Raw genomic sequence first — 20,914 nt, 5'->3', positions numbered from 1 at the left:
TACTTGCACAATTTTTTTAAAATCTCATATGATTCAATCAGAAAGAACCATGTCATTTAGACTCTAAACTTCTGTACTTGAATCACCCCAATAATGAGACATATCTGAGAACATCAGAGTAAGGAAAGAATTTGGATGACAATTACTTTTGTATGGGCGACACCATAGCATGGATTACAGTATGAAAGAGAAATATTCTGACTCTATTGCACGAACTAGAACATAAAGAAAGAGAGACATTCCCAAATGCCTTATAGCCTCCTGCTTATAAGTGTGGCGTGCTACACACCCATAAATAAGACTCTACCCGATACGATTTTGCAGACACCCTGGGACCATGAACCATGCTCTGATACCAAGTTTGTCACGACTCAAACTAGGGCCTGGCCGTGACGGACATCCCAAACCATGAAGGCCCGGTCGTGCTACTTTATCTGATAATCATACACAATATTCATATAATAAAAGAAGATGCAGAAATATAATTTGATACGGAAACATGGTCATACTCTGGATTTAGTTTAACGATAAGGAATGAAATCCAAAATCAACTAAACAACATCTGGAACAGTCTGCAAAATCTCTACTACATAATTAAATGACAACTATCTGAAATTGGGACAAGGCCCCCAGTGGACCTAAACCAAAATAAATAACAAAGTCTGAAAGACACAGGCCTTCTGGAATTAAGAAGGCTTACCAACTGCACACTTAACTATTGTCTGAAAACTCTACTGTTTAGCAAGACCTATGAACTGAGCTTTAGACCCTGGGAGGTAGGGGGTCAATACAATTGTACTGGTACGTAGAGAAAATCCAAAATAATAATTTATATTCAACATATATGAGAGCAATTTAAAACAGTTCATAAACATATCATATAGTAAGAAATCTCATGGGCATTTCTGAAAGACTCTGAAAGAAAATCATCTGAACTCTGAGACATTCTTTGTTTTACTTTTGCGCTAGGTGGCATACCCTACAACTCTGAAATTCCATGGGCTATATGAAATTCGCCATTGACTCGGCGGGGAAGCCTCAACCTAAGTGTGCTGCAAGGGTTGGAGTCTCTGACTCTGCTACGCCACACGACCGTCACCAGCGTAAAATAATATACTCGGATCGGCAAATCACGGTTTTAGGTTAAGAGTTACTTGAACTCAAACCTTCTTGGGGTAACCACCTAACCCTCTTTAAGCCCAGTTTTAACTCTTTAAAACATGCATTCTCTGAAAACATACTCTGAAAACTCTAACTCTGTTATGGCATACATTTATATGGTATCGTCATACCATTGACTTGCAAGTCACATCTCTGAGACATTATTAGCATATAATAATCTCTGTTTTAAAATGTAAATCTGAGACCACCATATCAATAAATCATTTCAAGAAACTCTTTTTTAAAGGTCATGTAAGCTTATGCAAGAAACTCTCTTTTTCACCATTTCAAATACACAAGGTGGTCATGTCAAAGATATTAATCATATGCAATTCTTTCTTTTTAAGACAAGGACAAAATCATATCAAGAAAATCCCTCTCATCATTATCAAAATCATGTTAAATACTTATATATTGAAAAGATCCCCTTCAAAATATTAAACAAGCATCTCAAATCATTCCCAACAAGTTTATCAACTCTAAATCATCAACGAGAGGGGTTTCAATGATAATGCTCTCAATCAAATCTTCAACATCATACATATTCATATAAGTTTAAATCAATTTAAGGGGGAAAGGACTAAATACCAAAACAATAATATTATCCAAGCATCTATAATGCGAAATTCAAAGCATAAGTTTCAAAACCCCTTTAAAATTCATGCTTGATAATCTTTGAATCATGTTCTAGTGTTGACAAGCCTATTTAATTTTTAGGATAAATCCCACGTACCTTAATTTAGAAATTGATGGATGATTCTTGAAGCTACGGTTTGGAGATTCCAAATCTTTAATCTGTTTCAAAAACCCACGGTTGAATCTTGAGTTATTTGAGTTTTTAGTTTGAAACCCTAGAGAGTGTTCTTGTGAATTTTTGAAGAAACTATGAATAATGTGTCGCTTGGGAGTAAAATCCCATATATAAGCTGATAAGGGGGTGGAAAATACCCAATATACCCTAAATGAGATGGACTAAAATATAATTGAAAGCTCGATTTTATGGGCCAACGCGACACGCCACTATCGTGGTGGCTCCTGGAAATTGACGAATAGGATTTTAGGGTCTCCGCGATGCGGAGCCATCACGTTGTCCCACTAGTTGGGACGTGGAACTTCAGCGCAACGCGCCACAATCGACTAGGCTATTGGAATTTGACAATTGTTAAATAGACCACCTCCGCGATGCGCCAAGCACCAAAATGATGGTTTTTGTTCTAGCCTGAAACGCTGGGTGTTACAGTTTGAGTTCAAGTAAATCTTAACCCAAAACCATGATTTGCCGATCCGGGTATATTATTTTACGCTGGCGACGGCCGTGTGGCATAGCAGAGTCAGAAACTCCAACCCTTGTGGCACACTTGGGTTGGAGGATTCCCCGCCGAGTCAATGGGGGATTCCATACAGCCGTGGAATTTCAGAGTTGTAGGGTATACCACCTAGCGTAGAAGTAAAACAAAGAATGTCTGAGAGTTTAGATGATTTTCTTTCAGAGTTTTTCAGAAATGCCCATGAGATTTCTTACTATTTGATATGTTTATGAACTGTTTTAAATTGCTCTCATATATGTTGAATATAAATTATTATTTTGGATTTGCACTGCGTACCAGTACAAACGTATTGATCCCTACCTCCAAGGTTCGGAGGCTCAACCTAGGGGCCCAGCTATCGGTAGAGTATTCAGAGAGAAGTGATTCGTGCAGGGGTGAGCCTTCTTTGTTCCAGAAGGCCTGTTATTTCAGATTATGTTATTCCTTTATTTTGGTCTACTGGGGCCTTGTTCCAGTTTTCAGAACAGTTGTGAGATGTAGTAGAGATTTCGCAGACTGAGTCAGATCTTATTCAGATGTTTTGAATTGCAGCTTTCATTCTTATGTCTTGAATCTCAGAGTTAATGACCATGTTTCCATATCAGATTGTATTTCCGCATCTTCTCTTATTATATGAATGTTGTGTATGACTACCAGATAGAGTAGGATGTCCGAGCCTTCAGGGCTCGGGATGTCCGTCACGGCCAGGCCCTAGTTCGGGTCTCGACATTCTGATTGAGTGCTGATTGATGCTTGACTTCTTTTGATCTTGCTCTGTTGATTTATTTGGAGGAAAACAAAAATGAGGCCAGAGGCGTTAGGGTTGTTTCATGGTACATAAACCACCACCACCACCACCAACAACAACGAACCAATGTAATCCCCACAAGTGTGGTTCGGGAAGGGCAGAATGTACCCAGACGGCCAGACCTCACCTCTACCTCATAGAGGTAGAAAGATTGATTATGATAGTTATTTTCTTTTTCAATTGAAGTATCCACCGGGACTTTTGCTTCCATGGTGTCGTAGTTTTGGCAAATGCCTTTATTTGTGAAATGATGACGAGGTTTGCAGCGGATAATTCCTCGGTAATTTTTGGAAACTACAAAAACTGTTTTCTTACTTCGGATCAGTTACATGACCTCAATTTGTCATTGTTTAATTTAGATCGTAGTGCGTCAGGATCAATGTAATTCTGGAAGCTGACGTTGAGATAAACTAAAAAAATGAATAAAAAATGGCTTAGGTACTGAGAAATTGATAAAGAGAGATAAATGAAATAGACAGGTCAACGGATTCTGTAAGTTTGGTTCTGGCTGTTTGTTTAGATTGAAAACAGACAAAAAAATCTGCATACATTATCATTTCACATATCTCTATACATACGTTTGCGATCTAAAACAAGTTCTGTTTAGAAGAAGCTAAGCTGGAAAACAATCCTCATTTATCGATGGAAGAAGCAAGCTCAAGAAAGCGAGGTAGCACTTTGAAAGTTCCTAACGTTCGAGAGCTTGCAAAGCAACAACTAGCAACCATCCCGACGCGATATATTCTCGATGATTTAGAGAAGACATCCTCTTCCATATCATTGCCTCAAGTTCCAGCGATTGATATGGAAAAACTGCTGGCAATTGGAGATGATTCAGAGCTTGAGAGGCTTCATTCTGCTTGCAAAGAGGGGGGTTTTTTTCAGGTATATATTTCTTTAGGTTTCAAGTTGTGGAAAATTAACGGTCTAAATACGAGTCCCTCTCTTGTAGGTGGTGAATCACGGGGTGAGTTCATCGTTGGTGGAGAAAGTGAAGTCAGAAATCAAAGCATTTTTCGATCTACCAATGGAAGAAAGGAAGAAGTTTGAGCAACAAGAAGGGGACGTTGAAGGATTTGGACAAGCCTTTGTTTTTTCTGAAGAGCAAAAGTTAGATTGGGGTGACTTGTTTTACATGACCACTCTCCCTGCCAGTTTGAGAAAACCTCACTTATTTCCCAAGCTCCCTATCTCACTTAGGTAAAAGTGGTTAAGTGCTTTCTTTGTAGATATTCTTCAATGGACATTTTAATAGTATTTACACTGAGTGAAAGATAATGTTAAACATTCAAATCTGTTCAGATTCATTTAGTAACATTTGTGCCTTGATCTTGATCACTAGATCTCTTCCTCTTTTAATTTCTAATTTATATAATATGACTTGAACTATAACGCAGTGACACCATGGAAGCACATAGCAAAGAATTCAAGAGCCTAGCAATAAGCATCCTGTGTCAATTGGCAAAAGCTTTAAGGATGGATGAAAAGGAAATGAGAGATCTATCCAACGATGGTATGCAATTAATAAGGATGAATTATTATCCACCTTGCCCTGAGCCTGACAAAACCATTGGCATAAGTCCTCATTCTGATGCTGACGCCCTCACCATCCTTCTCCAGTTGAATGAAACTGAAGGTCTCCAAGTTCTAAAAAGACGGTATCTGGGTGCCTATAAAACCCCTCCCAAATGCTTTCATTGTGAATGTTGGCTATATGATGGAGGTAAATATATAACCATTTCCTTGTTGAGTTTCATTAATTTAATTTGTTACTACATTATATGGCTAATTAGGTTAAACTTGCTTGTTTAGAGCGAATTGGAGGTTACTGAAGTTAGAATTAACTCAAGACGAAGTGGATCAAATAGATGAATGGATTTACAAGTTCATGATATACTTGCATGCTAGCTAGACGTTTATAATCTTTTTTTGTTGAGAAAGCTCATTTTCTAATATCTCTATATTACTCCGTGCATATGTAATTTGACTTGGCGAGCAGATATTGAGCAATGGTGTTTATAGAAGCATTGAGCACAGAGCTGTTGTAAACTCTAACCAAGAGAGGCTGTCTCTCGCAACATTCTATATCTTCAACCTCGACTCTGAATTGGGACCTGCACACAGCCTCACTGGACCAAATAATCCCCCAATTTTCCGAAGAATTCGCGTAGGAAAATATTTGCAGGATTTTTTTGCAAGAAAACTTGATGGAAAATCATTCATTGATCGCATGAGGGTAGAGATGAAGGATGACAAATCCTAGGTTGCATTTGATACTCTACATGGTTATTAGCGTATCTATATCCCGGGAAATTATACATCCTTACATGTTACTCTTGCAATTGTAATTTCAAGTTCCGATCATTTTTTATGATTGTAATAAAGAAGAAAAATAGTACACTCCTTCTGTTGCAATGTTTGATTTGATACTGTTGTATTATACCGAAAGGTGGAAAGAAGAAGAAAAAGACTTCCAATGCTAAAAAAGTTGTAGCTCAAACTGGCGGCGTGAAAAAGGCTAACAACAAGTGTTTTCACTTCAAGATGTTAAGCCACTAGAAGATACATTGTCCAGTTTTCCTAGCCAAGCAAAAAAACAAGCTAGATTCACTTTCACTTGTCGTTGAAACGTGTTTAGAGACTGGAGTCCAGTACTTATCTACATGGCAAAATAATTTCATGAACTTGTTGGCCAAGTATCATGTTTCCTATTTTTGATTGACCATTTCTTAATTTTTCATCTTGTTCCAGAGACAGTATAATACCATATACAGTGGCAGCTCTAGCATATATCCAGGGATTCATTTGAACTCCTTTCAGCGAAAAATTACACTATTTATATATGGTTAAAATTATTTTTTATGCATATATTTATGTTGAACACGTCTCGGTCTCATGAGAGCTTAAAGAATAGGCCTTTACTAACATTCTCCTTGAAGTGGCTTCCATTTCACCCTCACATAGATGATTTCTTAACGTTCAATCCTATAGATTAAACTATTTGGTCAAATCTGCCAAATTTAGATAATCATTAAAAGACGTCACACCACAAGTCTTATCCTTGTTTATTAAACATTGTCTACATCATGAGAATGGATTGGGTATATTGACAATGTTGAACTTGTCAGACACAACTTTGTTTGATCTCTTTGAACCTAGCTCTTGGGATTTCCAGTGTGCTAGGTCGAGGTATCGCCATGCTGACTTGTCCTAGGCCGTAAACCTATTCTCTTGGATGTCCTCTCAACTCCTTCTCTAGACACGCCTTTTGTAAGTGGATCCAATACATTATCCTTTGACTTTACATAGTCAACAGTGATAATTCCACTAGAGAGAAGTTCTCTAATGGTATTATGTCTATGTGATGAGATTTATCATTGTACATCATGCTCCATGCCTTACCTATTGCTGTTTGGCTATCACAGTGTATACATACTGGTGCCACAGGTTTGGGCCAATAAGGAATATCTTCCAAGAAATTCCGGAGCCATTCTGCTTCTTCACCGACTTTATCTAATGCGATAAATTCTGATTCCATTGCAGAGCGAACAATACATGTCTGTTTGGACAATTTTCAAGGGACTGCTCCTCCACCTATAGTAAATACATATCCACTCATGGATTTTAGTTCATTCGATACGGTGATTCAATTTGCATCACTATATCCTTCAAATACCGCGGGATATTTATTATAATGCAAAACATAATCTTGAGTGTATTTAGGATACCCCAAAACTCTTTCATTGCCATCCAATGAGTTTTGTTGAGATTACTTGTTTACCGACTCAACTTACTAATAGCACATTCTATGTTTGATCGTGTACAATTCATTATATACATTAAACATACCACACTCTTGCATACTCCAATTGTGAGTCACTTTCACCTTCATTCTTTTGAAGTGCAAAGCTCACATCCAATAGAGTCTTGGCAATACCAAATTCCAAATACTTGAATTTGTCAAGTACCTTTTCAATGTAATGAGACTGTGACAATGCCAAACCTTGTGGATTTCTATGAATTCTTATTCGTAAGATCACATCCACAACTCCAAGATCTTTCATATCAAACTTGCTCTCGAGCATTCGTTTCATAGAATTTATGTCAGAAATGTTTCTACTAATGATTAACATATCATCCACATACAAACAAACAATGACTTGGTGATTTGGAGTGTTTTTAATGTAAACACATTAATCACATTCATTTATCTTGAACCCGTTTGCCAACATGGTTTGGTCAAACTTCGCATGCAACTGTTTAGATGCTTGTTTTAGTCCATAAAGTGACTTAATAAGTTTACACACCTTATTTTCTTTTCCCGGAATCATAAAACCCCCACTCTGTTCCATGTAAATTTCTTCCTCTAATTCTCCATTTAGGAATGATGTTTTCAAATTCATTTAATGGATTTCAAGTCTATATACCGCTTCCAAGACAATTAACATCCGAATTGACGTTATCCTTATTACAGGAGAGTATGTATCGAAGTAATCAAAGCCTTTCTTTTGTTTAAAACCTTTTACAACAAGGATTTTGCCTTATATTTGTCAATAGTACCATCAGCTTTCATTTTTCTTTTGAAGATCCATTTAGAACCTAAAGGTTTATTTCCTGGAGGAAGATCAACCAATTCCCACGTATGGTTGCTTAAGATTGAATCAATCTCACTATTGACTGCCTCTTTCCAAAAGGATGAGTCTGACGACGACATCACTTTTTAAAATTTTTGAGGTTCATTTTCTAAGAGAAATATTACAAAATCCGATCCAAACAAAGTTGACGTTCTTTGACGTGTACTATGTCTTAGATTCTCATTATTATGTACATCTTCACTTGATTCATCTCGAGGTTTTTTAGACCCTCCACTAGACTGTTCATGTCAAGTTTTATACAGATAAATATGTTCAAAGAATTTAGCATTATCTGATTCAATTACCGTATTTTTATTGATATCCGAATGTCGAATTTATGAACCAAAAATCGACATGCTTACTACTTTTAGCATATCCTATGAATACGCAGACCACCGTCTTAGGTCCTATCTTTACCCTTTTAGGCATAGAAACTTGAACCTTCGTTGGACACTCCCATACTTTGAAATATTTCAAGTTGAGTTTTTTTCCTTTTCATTTTTCATATGAAATTGATTGAGTCTTACTACGGGGCACTCTATTGAGTATTCAGTTAACTGTAGGATAGCTTTCCCCCACAAGTTTTATGGTAAACCTGAACTTATAAGTAAGACATTCATCATTTCCTTTAAGGTTAGATTTTTCCTTTCCACAATTTCATTAGATTGAGGTGAATATAGGGCAGTAATTTGATGGAAAATTCCATTCTCTACACATATTTTCGCAAAGGGAGATTCATATTCTCCGCCCCTATCACTTTTTATAGTTTTGATCTCTTTCTCTAACTGATTTTCAACTTCTGTTTTGTATTGCCTAAATCCATCTATTGCTTCATCCTTATTGTTTAGCAAATAGACATAACAATATCTAGTGAAATCGTCAATAAAAGTGATAAAATATTTTTTTCCACCATCAGATGGTGTTGACTTTATATCACAAATGTCAGTGTGTATTAATTCTAAGGGATTAGAATTTCTTTCAACGAACTTATACGGATGCTTAGCATACTTTGATTTCACACACATTTGATATTTTAATTTATTGCACTCAAAGTTTGGCAAAACTTCTAAGTTAATCAGTTTTAACAAAGTTTCATGATTGACATGTCCTAATCGTTTATGCCATAAATCATTAGACTCAAGCAAGAAAGAAGAAACTGGACTTTTATTGATTTCAACATTTATTACATTCATTTTGAATAGGCCCTGAGTGAGGTAGCCTTTTCCTACGTACACTTCTCCTTTAGTAAGTACAATTTTTTCAAAAATACATAAACATTTGAATCCATTTTTGTCAAGAAGTGATACAGAAATCAAGTTCTTCCATAACTCTAATATATAAAGGACATTGTTCAAAGTCAACACTTTGCCTGATGTCATTTTCAGGCAGACTTTTCCTATTCCTTCAACTGCAGTAGTTGGCCATATATATCTTCTCTTCTCCTTGAGCCGGAGCAAAAGCAAAAAACAACTCCTTATTTGCACAACCGAAATCCATCCACCATTTTTGAGGATTTCCCACTAAGTTGCATTCAGACAGCATGGCACACAGATCGTCCATTTCTTTCTTGGATCCAGTCATATTTACTTGGTCCATTTTTTTCCCTTTCTTTGGGGCACGATAATCTGTTGACTTGTGGCCAATCTTGCCACAGTTAAATCATTTTTTCTTTAATTTCTTCTTAGGTTGATTTCTTTCTTGTCCAACGTTTTTTTGCTTTTTTGAGATATTGTGGTCGTCTTCTACAATGTTTGCTCCATTCATTGCAAAATTTCCTTTCGACCTTCTTTCCGTGGCTTTGTTGTCTTCTTTAATGCGCAATCTTACTATGAGATCTTCGACTGTCATCTCCTTTCATTTATGTTTCAAGTAGTTCTTGAAGTCCTTTCACATTGGTGGTAACTTCTCTATTATTGCCGCGACTTGAAACGCCTTGTTTACAGCCAAACCTACAATTAAGTTCATGTGAACATTAAAAACATTTTTAATATGTTCAACTAAGGTATTCATCAAAATCATACCTTCCACGAGGATATCATAGATGATTACTTGCAGTTCTTGGTGTAGACACCTAATTTCATCCCTCCCCGATATCGTTTTTACCCATTTTTTACTTTATCCTACCGTGTACCCTTACCCATGTAATTACACCTACACAAATAACAAAAATAACAACCCTTAGCTAATTTTATCTTATCCTAACAACCTACCCAATCAAAATAAACCACACCAATACCCCTCTCACCCCACTCGTGTGTCTCACACCCCACTCACAAAAATATATATACACACATAGGGATTAGAGAGGGGAGAGGCTTTGATTTTTTTTCTATTTTTGCTTCTTCTTCAACATCTTCACGCACACAATCCACTTACTGATCCTCACCGAATAGAAAACATCACACACACACTGAGGACCATCCTCTTCTACACAGATTCACGCACACACCCACAGGAAACGAAGAGCTGAGGGAGGAACAAGAGAGAACGGAAAGTGAGAAGGAGAGATCGAGAGGGATTTGAGCGTGAGAGAGAGAAAAGATAGAGAGAGCTGTGATTGAGAAAGAAAAAGGGAGATCGATGACCAAACATCCCTTCTACCACCGCCGTTTGCATTGTTCGTGCGGCCGAAGGTTGATCAGAAAACAACCAAAAATGACCAAATCTTAAAAATCCGGTCAAACTCGCCGGAATACCCCATTCCGACGACTGTCAGTGATGGAACCACCATTTTCGTCCCCTTCCCGACAAATATTCATCAAAATCCATCGGAAAATGATATGGATTAAGTTTGATTCTTCATCATTTTATGGTTTCTGATCTATTGGGAGAGAAATAGTAATGGATCTATGTTGATGTTGGTTTGTGCAATGTCGAGGTTCCGTGGCTTTGCGAGTTCCAATCCATCTTGGTTGTTCCAAATAAAATCGTCAAATTGAGGTCCAATTCTACTTCCTTCATTTTCTTATTTCATCATTTATTCTATTCGAAACATGATATGAATTGTTGTTATTACGATTTTGTGATTCATTTTGTGATTATGGACTGCGTGTTGAAATGACACTTTATTGATGTTTAGAATGGATTTGGGTCGGGAATCAAAAATTGATAAAAATGAATATTATAGTATTTTGATTCATTGTTGATGTTGAACGTTATATGTCGTCGAATGGGTAGGCAAACAATAGGCTCGAGTAGGCAAATTTAGAATTGGTGGATTGTTGGAGTGTTTGGAATATTTGTTGGATGTTTTCCTAGTTTATCGCATGAAATTGACATTGTATTTATTTACCGGGGAGTGCCCCAAAGGAATTGTATTCATTCACCGGGGAATGTCCCGAAGTGTCATGTACTTGAAGACGGCGCACAATCAAGGCCCGTAACATCGGGTGGAGAAAGCAATGGAGCGTAGTTAGGATTAGTCTAGAATAGAGTAGGTTTATATTTCTGCATTTTTTATTTCGGGACTGTATAATTGGACTGGACACTAAATTTTGGATTGTTTTGTTTTGTTTGCTTGCTTGATTTTTTTAATGTGTTTTTGTATGGTTTATACATTCTAATTGTCAAAATTAGCCGATACGCTCCACCAAGAGATCGTGGTCGATCCACGGGATCGAGGTGTGCCTAACACCTTTCCCTCGGTCAACAGAATTCCTTAGCCGGAATCTCTGTTCGCAAACCAGTTTAAAAGAGTCAAACATAGTTTTGAAAAAGGATTTCCAAAGGTGACTTGGCACACCTAATTATGTCAAGTAGCGACTCTGAATTTTAATGTAAATAATCCTTTTTGAAACAAATCTTTATTTTTGTCACTTAATAATAAAAACCTTTTCGAACCATAAAATCAAATCTTTTTGGAGTTAAAAAAGAGGTGTGACAGCTGGACTTGAGATACAACAGACTTGTTGTCAATCATTTTAAACTCAAGGAATCTTGCAATGAAGAACTTCTTGGTTCCAACATCCTCAGTCTTGTATTTTCTTTCTGACGCACCCCACGACTCCTTTGACGTCTTCATACCACTATGCACGTTGTATAGGTCATCTTGGAGGCCATTTAGAATGTAACTTCTGCATAGAAAATTAGAGTGTTTCTATGCCTCCATTACTACAAATTTCTCCTGGTCTGAAGTTCCTTCGGGCACTTCAGGAGCTTCTTCAGATGTAAATCTTTGAAGACATAATGTTGTAAGGTAGAAGAACATCTTTTATTGCCACCTTTTAAAATCAACACTCGTGAATTTTTCAAGTTTCTCCGCTGGTGCCATTGCCTGCGTAGCACTCGTATGACTCATTGTGGCAATATTAGTTGCTGCCACAGTTGTTGTAGTATCATGCACATGACTGTCCGTAGTCATTTTTCTGTCACAAAAAGACAGTAAATTTTAATTAGTATATGAGAATACTACTTATAAGTTGTAGCAACTTTAAACACCACTTGTTTTTAGTTTAACGATGAAGTTTTTATGAGTTCGAATTGTCAACCGAGTGATCTTTAACTTGTGGTGAAGATTTTATTTCTTCAAACCACTAGTTAAGTTCAAGCGGAGTAGAAAGATTAAAGCTTTAATCTCCAGAAACCAAGCAATACAGATTCTGAAAATTATTATTTCCTTAAGATTGTTATTTTTCAGGTACACAAAATCTGTATTTCAGAACAACAACTTCAACTCAAGTTCAAGTATAACACAAGAACACTTATGAAGTTATGCAACAACTTCAACACAAGATCAAAATGACCTTTCAAAAAAGTGTGTTTTGAGAATTTTATAGAAAAATTAGATGAAGTAGGAAAGGCCAAATCCTTCAACTTCACGGAGTGTCCTTAAAGAAATAATTTCCCTCAAGTACCTGAGGTTGTGGAATTTTCCTCCCTAGATAAAATGGCCTAACAATCCAACTATAGTGGTACGTCAAACGATCGGATTCTCTTAGAAATCACTCAATGATTAGATGATCACACAGAGTATTTCAGAAAACAAGAAGTGTTTTAATGCAGGAAAAATTTCATGTCTAAACCTGTGAAAAAATGCAGGTTTATATAGCCATCAAGTGCCTCTTCCGAAAGGAAGCAATGGTTCATTCGAAAAGATGTATCCTTTGGAATAATCATGTCTGTTCATCGAATGATTGTGTCTTTTTCTGGACAGTCACAACTCACAACCATCCGAACAGACATCTCCTTTCCTGAATCAGTGTGTCATTTTGTCGAAGGGTTGCATCCCTTCCTGACCAGCATTCCGCATTCTGCAGTTGTTTCTGCACTGCATGCATGCACGTTAATGGAGGAACTTCTTTGGATTTTTGGACCGTTTCAAATAAATTTTGTCCAAAAAGATAGATCTTGTCAATCGTTTTTCGAATTCGAAGCTGAGCGAGCGATGACAACGAGAGGCACCTTGTGGTTCTTGCCTCATTTATCATGTGGAATAAGTGTTTCTTAATATAAATACTTGAAAGTTTCATTCTCCCACCAATGTGGGAGAATTAATAGGCATTTCATAATTGAGTACACTTTCCATTTTGAGTGTTATTTCAATTTTCCCTCCACTTAATTCCCTCCATTTTGTATTCACACTTTTTAATCTTGAACCCAACAAATAATTGTTAGTTATACAAAGAAAAATGGGGATGGCTTCGATTTTTAAGTAAATTTTGTTAATTTAACTTGCACAATATGCATGTTAAATTAAATATGCAGTTTACTCAAATTAGTACTGTACATAAATGAAGATGACTTGAGAGACATTGACCCTTCTATTAAGGGTAATATATGCGTCATGCGGTTCACATCCCTAGTTTTTAAAAGTCACATGGGGACTTAAAAAGTCGCGTGGACCAAGAAATGCGAACTACGTGTGATAAAAGGTTAATCTCTTTATTTGCAGAAAAAAATAAAAGAAAGTTCGATGGTATTTGGGTCAATTTTTACACGCCTTAACTAATTTTTCATGTGTTCATCAAGGTTAAAACAAATGACAAAATATCATTTAGTGTTTTTTTATATAAGTTTATGTTCAACGTGAGACCTCATGATATTCAATCCACATTCTTAATCACTAGACCACATCTTTGAGTATATATATATATATATATATATATATATAAAATCTATATCTATAATTTTATATCGATATCTATAATCTATAATCTATATCTATAATCTATATTTATAATATATTAAAAGTGTGAAGTATCTTATAAATGTTGTTTGAACTTTTTGTCCTTCTTTAAAAGTTTTTGCTTTAAACAAAATCATCTTTTTACTATTTTTGTAATATTAATTTTTTTAATTAATTAAATATTTAAAACTCCTAAAATATAGGTAAGAACTAAAATATATTGTAAGAAATAATAATTAAATTCTATGTTTATGAGAATTCTTCTCTTACCATGTCAAATATGTCCCCAAAAAAATAGGAACGTCCAAAATATTGCTATAAATATCACTAATTATGTCCTTTTTTTGTTTAGACTTAGAATTAACTTAGGATTTAGGAATAATAAATAGCAATCGTTGTGTGGTTGTGTATGTTCAGAATTCCTTTAAACAAGGGTATTCAACCATCCTATCATGGAAAACAAGTTCTAGATTATATATGAATCACACATACTCAATAATTGACAACAAATTTTCTCTTTTAATTATTTCTCATGTTTTTTGTTTCAGTTGAAAATTTCTTATGGAAAAATTAGACGAAATAATTATGTTGTTGTCGAAAGACGTAGTCTATAAAAATCAAAGATTTGTCTCTTTTCTTTTGTTCGTTCTTATTTTTTATAAAAATTTTATAAGATGTAAGAAACTTTGATATTTAGTACTCTAAAATTGATTAGTATTATACTTCTTAAATCTTTTCTAATTATTTGAACTATATTAAATGTTCTAATATTTAAAATTTTAAAATTGAGAAAACAAAATAAAATGACCGACCAATTGTTATGTATTTCCCCCTTCTAGCCTTAAGCCTTAAAAATATTTTGTGGATTCTGGTTTAAAAAATGGGACAGATGAAACTTATATATTGAAAACATATTTTTCTAATTTTGAAGTGAGATTTTCTATGATAGATTTACAATTATTATATATTATACTATATTATCTATAATCTGTAATCTATAATCTATAATATATTAAAAGTGTGAAAACCTTTAAAAAGTCATTTGAACTTTTCGTCTTCACTAAAAGATTCTTCTTTAAACAAAATTGTGTTTTCAGCATTTTCTTCAATTTATTATTTAATTATTTTTATCATATTAACTAGACGCCTAAAATATATGAGACTCCTAAAATATATGTAAGTAGATTCAATTAATATTTTTCTTTGAACTGATCAATTAGAAAATACTCCTAAAATAGGACGCTATTAAGGAAATACTTCTATAAATTTTAATATGCACGTTAAACTAAAGAAGAAATGGTTTACTTATTGTGAAAATATGATTGATGCTCATCTAATTTGATTCGATTGCATATCTAGATTAATGGATGCTTAATTTTTTAACCTTCAACTTCTTCATTATTTTTATCAACATAATCGAATTCAACATGTGTGTATATATATCTTCTTTGTTTTCGTTCAACTCATTCTTTAGAGTCAAAATTTTCACCCAAATAAGAATTATTTTCATCAAAACTGAACCTTTGTGATCACTATTGTATTATTTTGTTGCAGTTTTTAGCTCGTAGATGAATTTACAGGTAGTAGATGAATGTCAGTCGCTTTTGAAGAATTTTTTTAGGTAAATGTTAGGTTTAATTGTGTTGTTTTTATATCTCTGTTTTGAGAATTTTTTTTTGTAAAGGTAAAATTTAGTTGTATTGTTTTGATATCTCTATTGTCGTATTATTTTGTTATAGTTTACAGGTGGTAGATGAGTGTCAGACGACTTAGAGAAATTTTGTGTAAAGGTTTGATTTAATTATATTGTTTTGATGTTTCTATCATCATATTGTTTTGTTGTAGTTTACAGGTGGTAGATCAATGTCAATCGGTTTTGAAATTTCTTTTTGGTAAAAATTAGGTTTAATTAAATAAATTCTTCAAAAGATGTTGAATTTAATTATTGTATTTATATTTATTATTTAAATAAATATTCTATTTAATGTAACGTTTGAACTCAATATAATGAGGTACACGTGCGAGGCGCATACAACTAAACTAGTATATATATATATATATATATATATATATATATATATTAAGCTAATGTTTAAGATAACACGTTTGCTGTCTAAAACAAGTTATCTTAAACATTAGCTTAATGTTTTTTGTACCAATTAAGCTAAATCTTATATTTTTGGTGGTCTTAGAAATTGATTATAATTATTTTCTAAAAAGAAAAGTAAGACATATATTGATAAGCTAAATCTTATATTTTTTTGTTATCTTTGAAAATAAATTATTATGATTAACGGTACATTAATAGTACAGTATTATTTTTCCTCGTATCATTAATATATATATATATATATATATATAATTTTTTAAAAACAAAACACTAAAAGTTATACGAAACATATATTTTCTTCGTAAGCATAAGCTAAGTCTTATATCTTTTTTGTCTTAAAAAAAAGTCATCGATCACTTAAATTATAATTGAATTTTTCTAAGACAGTTAAATTATATATGGAAAAATGCGGTCACTTAAATTATAATTGTTTTTTTCTAAAGACACTTAAATTATATATGGAAAAATGTTTCTTTTTTATGTCTTGCCTTTGAAGGCGGACGATGACGACGCAAGGCACATTGTGATTCTTGACTCATTTACCATGTGGAGTAAGTATTTATTAATATAAAAATTTGAAAGTTTCATTCTTCCACCAAATGAGAGAATTAGTAGACTTTCCATAATTGTGTACACTTTTCATTTTGAGTGTTATCTCAATTTTTCCCTCCACTCTCGGTTCCCTCCTCATATTTTTTAATCTTGAACCCAAAAATATATATACATACACTTTTGCTGTCTAAAACAAGTTATCTTAAAAGAACAACTCTTATAAAGAGAGCTGGGAAAAAAAGTCATCGATGGAAGAAGCAAGGCCGAGAATGCTGAGGGCTCCTAACGTTGTAGAACTGGCAAAACAAAAAGTAGCAACCATTCCGCTGCGATACATTCATGAAGACATAGAAAATACAACACATAGTTCTTCCATGTTATTCCCTCAAGTTCCAGATATTGACATGGAAAAACTGCTGGCAATCGAGACGATACAGAGCTTGAGAGGCTTCATTTTGCATGCAGAGAATGGGGATTTTTCCAGGTATGGATCTTTAGGTTTTAACAAAACAACATTCCTTTAGGCAGGTGTTTATATAAGTTGTGGAGATCGAATTAACTGTCTAAATACACGTCAATATCTGATGTTGCAGTTGGCGAATCACGGGGTGAGTTCATCGTTGGTGGAGAAAGTGAAGTCACAAATCAAAGCATTTTTCGATCTACCAATGGAAGAGAAGAAGAAGTTTGAGCAACAAGAAGGAGATCTCGAAGGATATGGGCAAGCCTTTGTTGTATCTGAAGAACAAGAGTTAGATTGGGCGGACATGCTATACATGATCACTCTCCCTGCCATTGGAGAAAACCTCACTTATTTTCTGAGCTCCCTGTCTCACTTAGGTAAAAGTGGCCGGTGAAATGTCTTGTTTTGCAGATATTCTTCTATGAATATCTTAATAGTAATATTAAGACTTTGTCATACATGAATGTTAATCATTCAGATCTATCCAAACACATATATAAATGATTGTTATTAACTACAAAAGAAATACTTATCCATTTAATGTTTGAGATTTGAATTATTAAGATTTAAACTTAATTAAAAACAAACACACATATTGTGTGTGACTTAGTCTTCACAACATGTCTTCCTCTCTTAATGCTAATTTGTATGATATGGTTTGGAGACTTTAGGGACCTCATGGAAGCATACTGCAAAGAGATCCAGACCCTAGCGATGATCATCATATGTCAATTGGCAAAGGCTTTAAGTATGGATGAAAAGGAAATGAGAGATGTATTCGTTGATGGTGTGCAGTCAATGAGAATGAATTATTATCCTCCTTGCCCTGAGCCAGGCAAGACATATGGCTTAAACCCTCATTCTGATACTACTGCCTTCACCATCCTTCTCCAGTTGAACGAAACTGAAGGTCCCCAAGTCCGAAAAGACAATATCTGGGTGCCGATAAAGCCACTCCCAAATGCTTTCATTGTGAATATTGGCGATATGATCGAGGTAAATATATACTATATAGTTGAGAATTTTGAAGGCATGCCCTTAGATATGAGGATATAGAGAGCAAGATTAGGGTCAAAACATTAGCATATAGTTGAGTGTTGTTTAATTTTTCTGGTCAGTATTATTATTGCCTTTTTTCGGAAAAGGTACGAATATACCGCTGAACTTTGATAAATGGTACAGATATATCCTCCGTCATATTTTAGGTACAAATATACCCTTGCCATCAATGAAAAAGTACATATATACCCCTGAACTTTGATTAATGGTACAGATATATCCTCCGATTTACTTTAGGTACAAATACACCCTTGCATTAATGAAAAGATATATATATACCCTTCTCACTAACTGTAGGACACGTGTCACAACCTTGTTCATTTGGTCTTTTTTAATTTAATTTATCCCAACTCCACTCCAAAATAATTCTAATTTAACTCATAACCCGATCCAAATAATAACTCAAACCCGACCCAATCTAATAGAAAGAGAAAGAGAATGAATATGCGTGAATAGAGATGCATCTTGAAGGTTCTATTAGATCGGATTGGGTTTGAATTATTATTTGGATCGGTTTGTGGGTTAAATTAGAATTATTTTTAGGTAGGGTGGGAACAAATTAAATTAAAAATGACAAATAAATAAGATTGTGACACGTGTTCTGCTGTTAGTGAGAAGGGTATATATGTATCTTTTCATTAACGACAAAAGTATATTTGTACCTAAAGTATGACAGATGATATATCTGTACCATTTATCAAAGTTCAGGGGTATATATGTACCTTTTCATTAACGACAAAAGTATATTTGTACCTAAAGTATGACGAAACGTATATCTGTATCATTTATCAAAGTTTAGGGATATATATGTATCTTTTCATTGACGGCAAAGGTACATTTATACCTAAAGTATGACGGAGGGTATATTTTCATAAAATCATTTCCTTGATCACTTAGTTTTTCCTCTTTCTATACCCTAATTTTAGGACTTGCTAGTTCCCTGCATGTTTTCTCCCTAAACTTTTGATCAGTCCGCAAAAGATAATTGTTGTACCTATTTTTATTTCAAAAATAACAAATGGTAATTCTACAATGAATAAGAATCATACTCATAAAATTTTTAGTCCCAATTTATTTAATGATGTCTGAATTTTGAGAGTTAACAAGTTAACTTTTTAATACAATATTTTTACATGTTTGTTAAATATTTTAAATTATTAATTATTATAGATTTTACTATATTATTTATTGTATAATTTTTAAATACAAAAATTTATTTTAAAAAAACTAAAAGATTCAATGTCATACAACTATACTGATAAATTTAAAAGTTTGAATTTAAAAAAAAAGTGAAAAGTATCATAAAACTTGAGAATTGAGAGTACTATACTATAGAATTAAATGTCATAATGCCGAAAAAAATAAATTTTTAAAAATTGGTAGAGTAAATATAAAGTTCAAGTTGTCTTCTATAACTATTTTATTTATTTATTTATAATTTGAAGATTAAAAAGTTAAAATAATTAATACTACTATAGAATTAAATGTCATAATGCCGAAAAAAATAAATTTTTAAAAATTGGTAGAGTAAATATAAAGTTCAAGTTGTCTTCTATAACTATTTTATTTATTTATTTATAATTTGAAGATTAAAAAGTTAAAATAATTAATACTTACATACAATAATCTTTAAAGTACTTATTTGTGTAAAAAGTAATTTTCATCGACCGTGGATACTAGTCGAACTCTTTTTATTATTCATTGATGTTTCCTTTGCTTTGGTTATTGTTGTTATTTCTTTTTCTACACTAATATTTTACACCGCTTCTTCACTACTATATTTTCTTTTCTTACTGAATTTTTTTTATGCTATACTTGATCCAAAGGTCTATCGTAAATAATATATCTACCATCACAAGGTATGAGTAAGATCACAATACACATTACCTTCCCCAGATCGATCCCACTTGTGCCATTACGATGTTGTTGTTGTTGTTCCATTATATGGCCCATTAGGTTAACCTTGCTCGATTAGAACAAATCGAAGGTTATTGAAATTGGAATTAACTCAAGACAATGAATGAATATTACTATTCCATTTAGTTGTTGCAAGTTATCTAGATGCTATATAATCTTATTTTTGTAAGAAATTAAAGATCTAATTTTCTAATACCTATATATAATACTGTTTGCATATGTTATTTGACTTGGCGCGTAGATATTGAGCAATGGTGTTTATAGAAGCATTGAGCACAGAGCTGTTGTAAACTCAAACCAAGAGAGGCCATCTCTTGCAGCATTCTATACCTTTAACCCTGACATTGAATTGGGACCTGCACGCAGCCTCACTGGACCACAATAATCCTCCAATTTTTTGAAGAACTCACCTTGGTGAATCTTTGAAGATTTTTTCTGCAAGAAAACTTGATGGAAAATCATATGTTGATCTCATGAAGGTAAAGACTAAGGATGACGAGTCCTAGGTAGCATTTCATATATGCTACTGGGTTATGAGCTTATCTATTATAACCCCTGAAATAAAATATTTTTACAAGTTAATTGCTCTTGCTATTGTAATTTCAATATCCACTGTTTGATGGTTGTACGCCTGTAATAAAGAAGAAAAATAGTACTCTCTCTTTTTATGGTGTTTCATTTGATTCTGTTGTATTATATTGGTGCAATGAAATAAATATGTTTAGAAAGTAGTTGAGAAGTTAGTTTGATAGATAAGGTAAAATAGCTCGATAGATTCT

The 20,914-nt window shown here is 33.9% G+C and overlaps 1 protein-coding gene and 1 pseudogene across 1 annotated transcript; both read left to right on the top strand.

Annotated features, from left to right (window-relative positions):
* The first annotated feature begins 3,767 nt into the window (after positions 1–3,767).
* Positions 3,768–5,676, top strand: LOC107861151 (probable 2-oxoglutarate/Fe(II)-dependent dioxygenase). The gene is given in 5 exon segments (XM_047406782.1): positions 3,768–4,161; positions 4,229–4,476; positions 4,674–4,926; positions 4,928–4,999; positions 5,276–5,676. Coding segments are annotated over 5 exon segments (1,080 nt in total). The 5' UTR covers positions 3,768–3,918; the 3' UTR covers positions 5,540–5,676.
* An 11,268-nt stretch (positions 5,677–16,944) lies between these two features.
* LOC107858075 lies at positions 16,945–20,641 on the top strand (annotated as a pseudogene).
* The last annotated feature ends 273 nt before the right edge of the window (positions 20,642–20,914 follow it).

The sequence above is a fragment of the Capsicum annuum genome, chromosome 2, assembly GCF_002878395.1.
Source record: "Capsicum annuum cultivar UCD-10X-F1 chromosome 2, UCD10Xv1.1, whole genome shotgun sequence".
Taxonomy (NCBI): Eukaryota; Viridiplantae; Streptophyta; class Magnoliopsida; order Solanales; family Solanaceae; genus Capsicum; species Capsicum annuum.
Note: the sequence above shows the minus strand (reverse complement) of the source record. Positions and strands in the feature narration are given on the sequence as shown.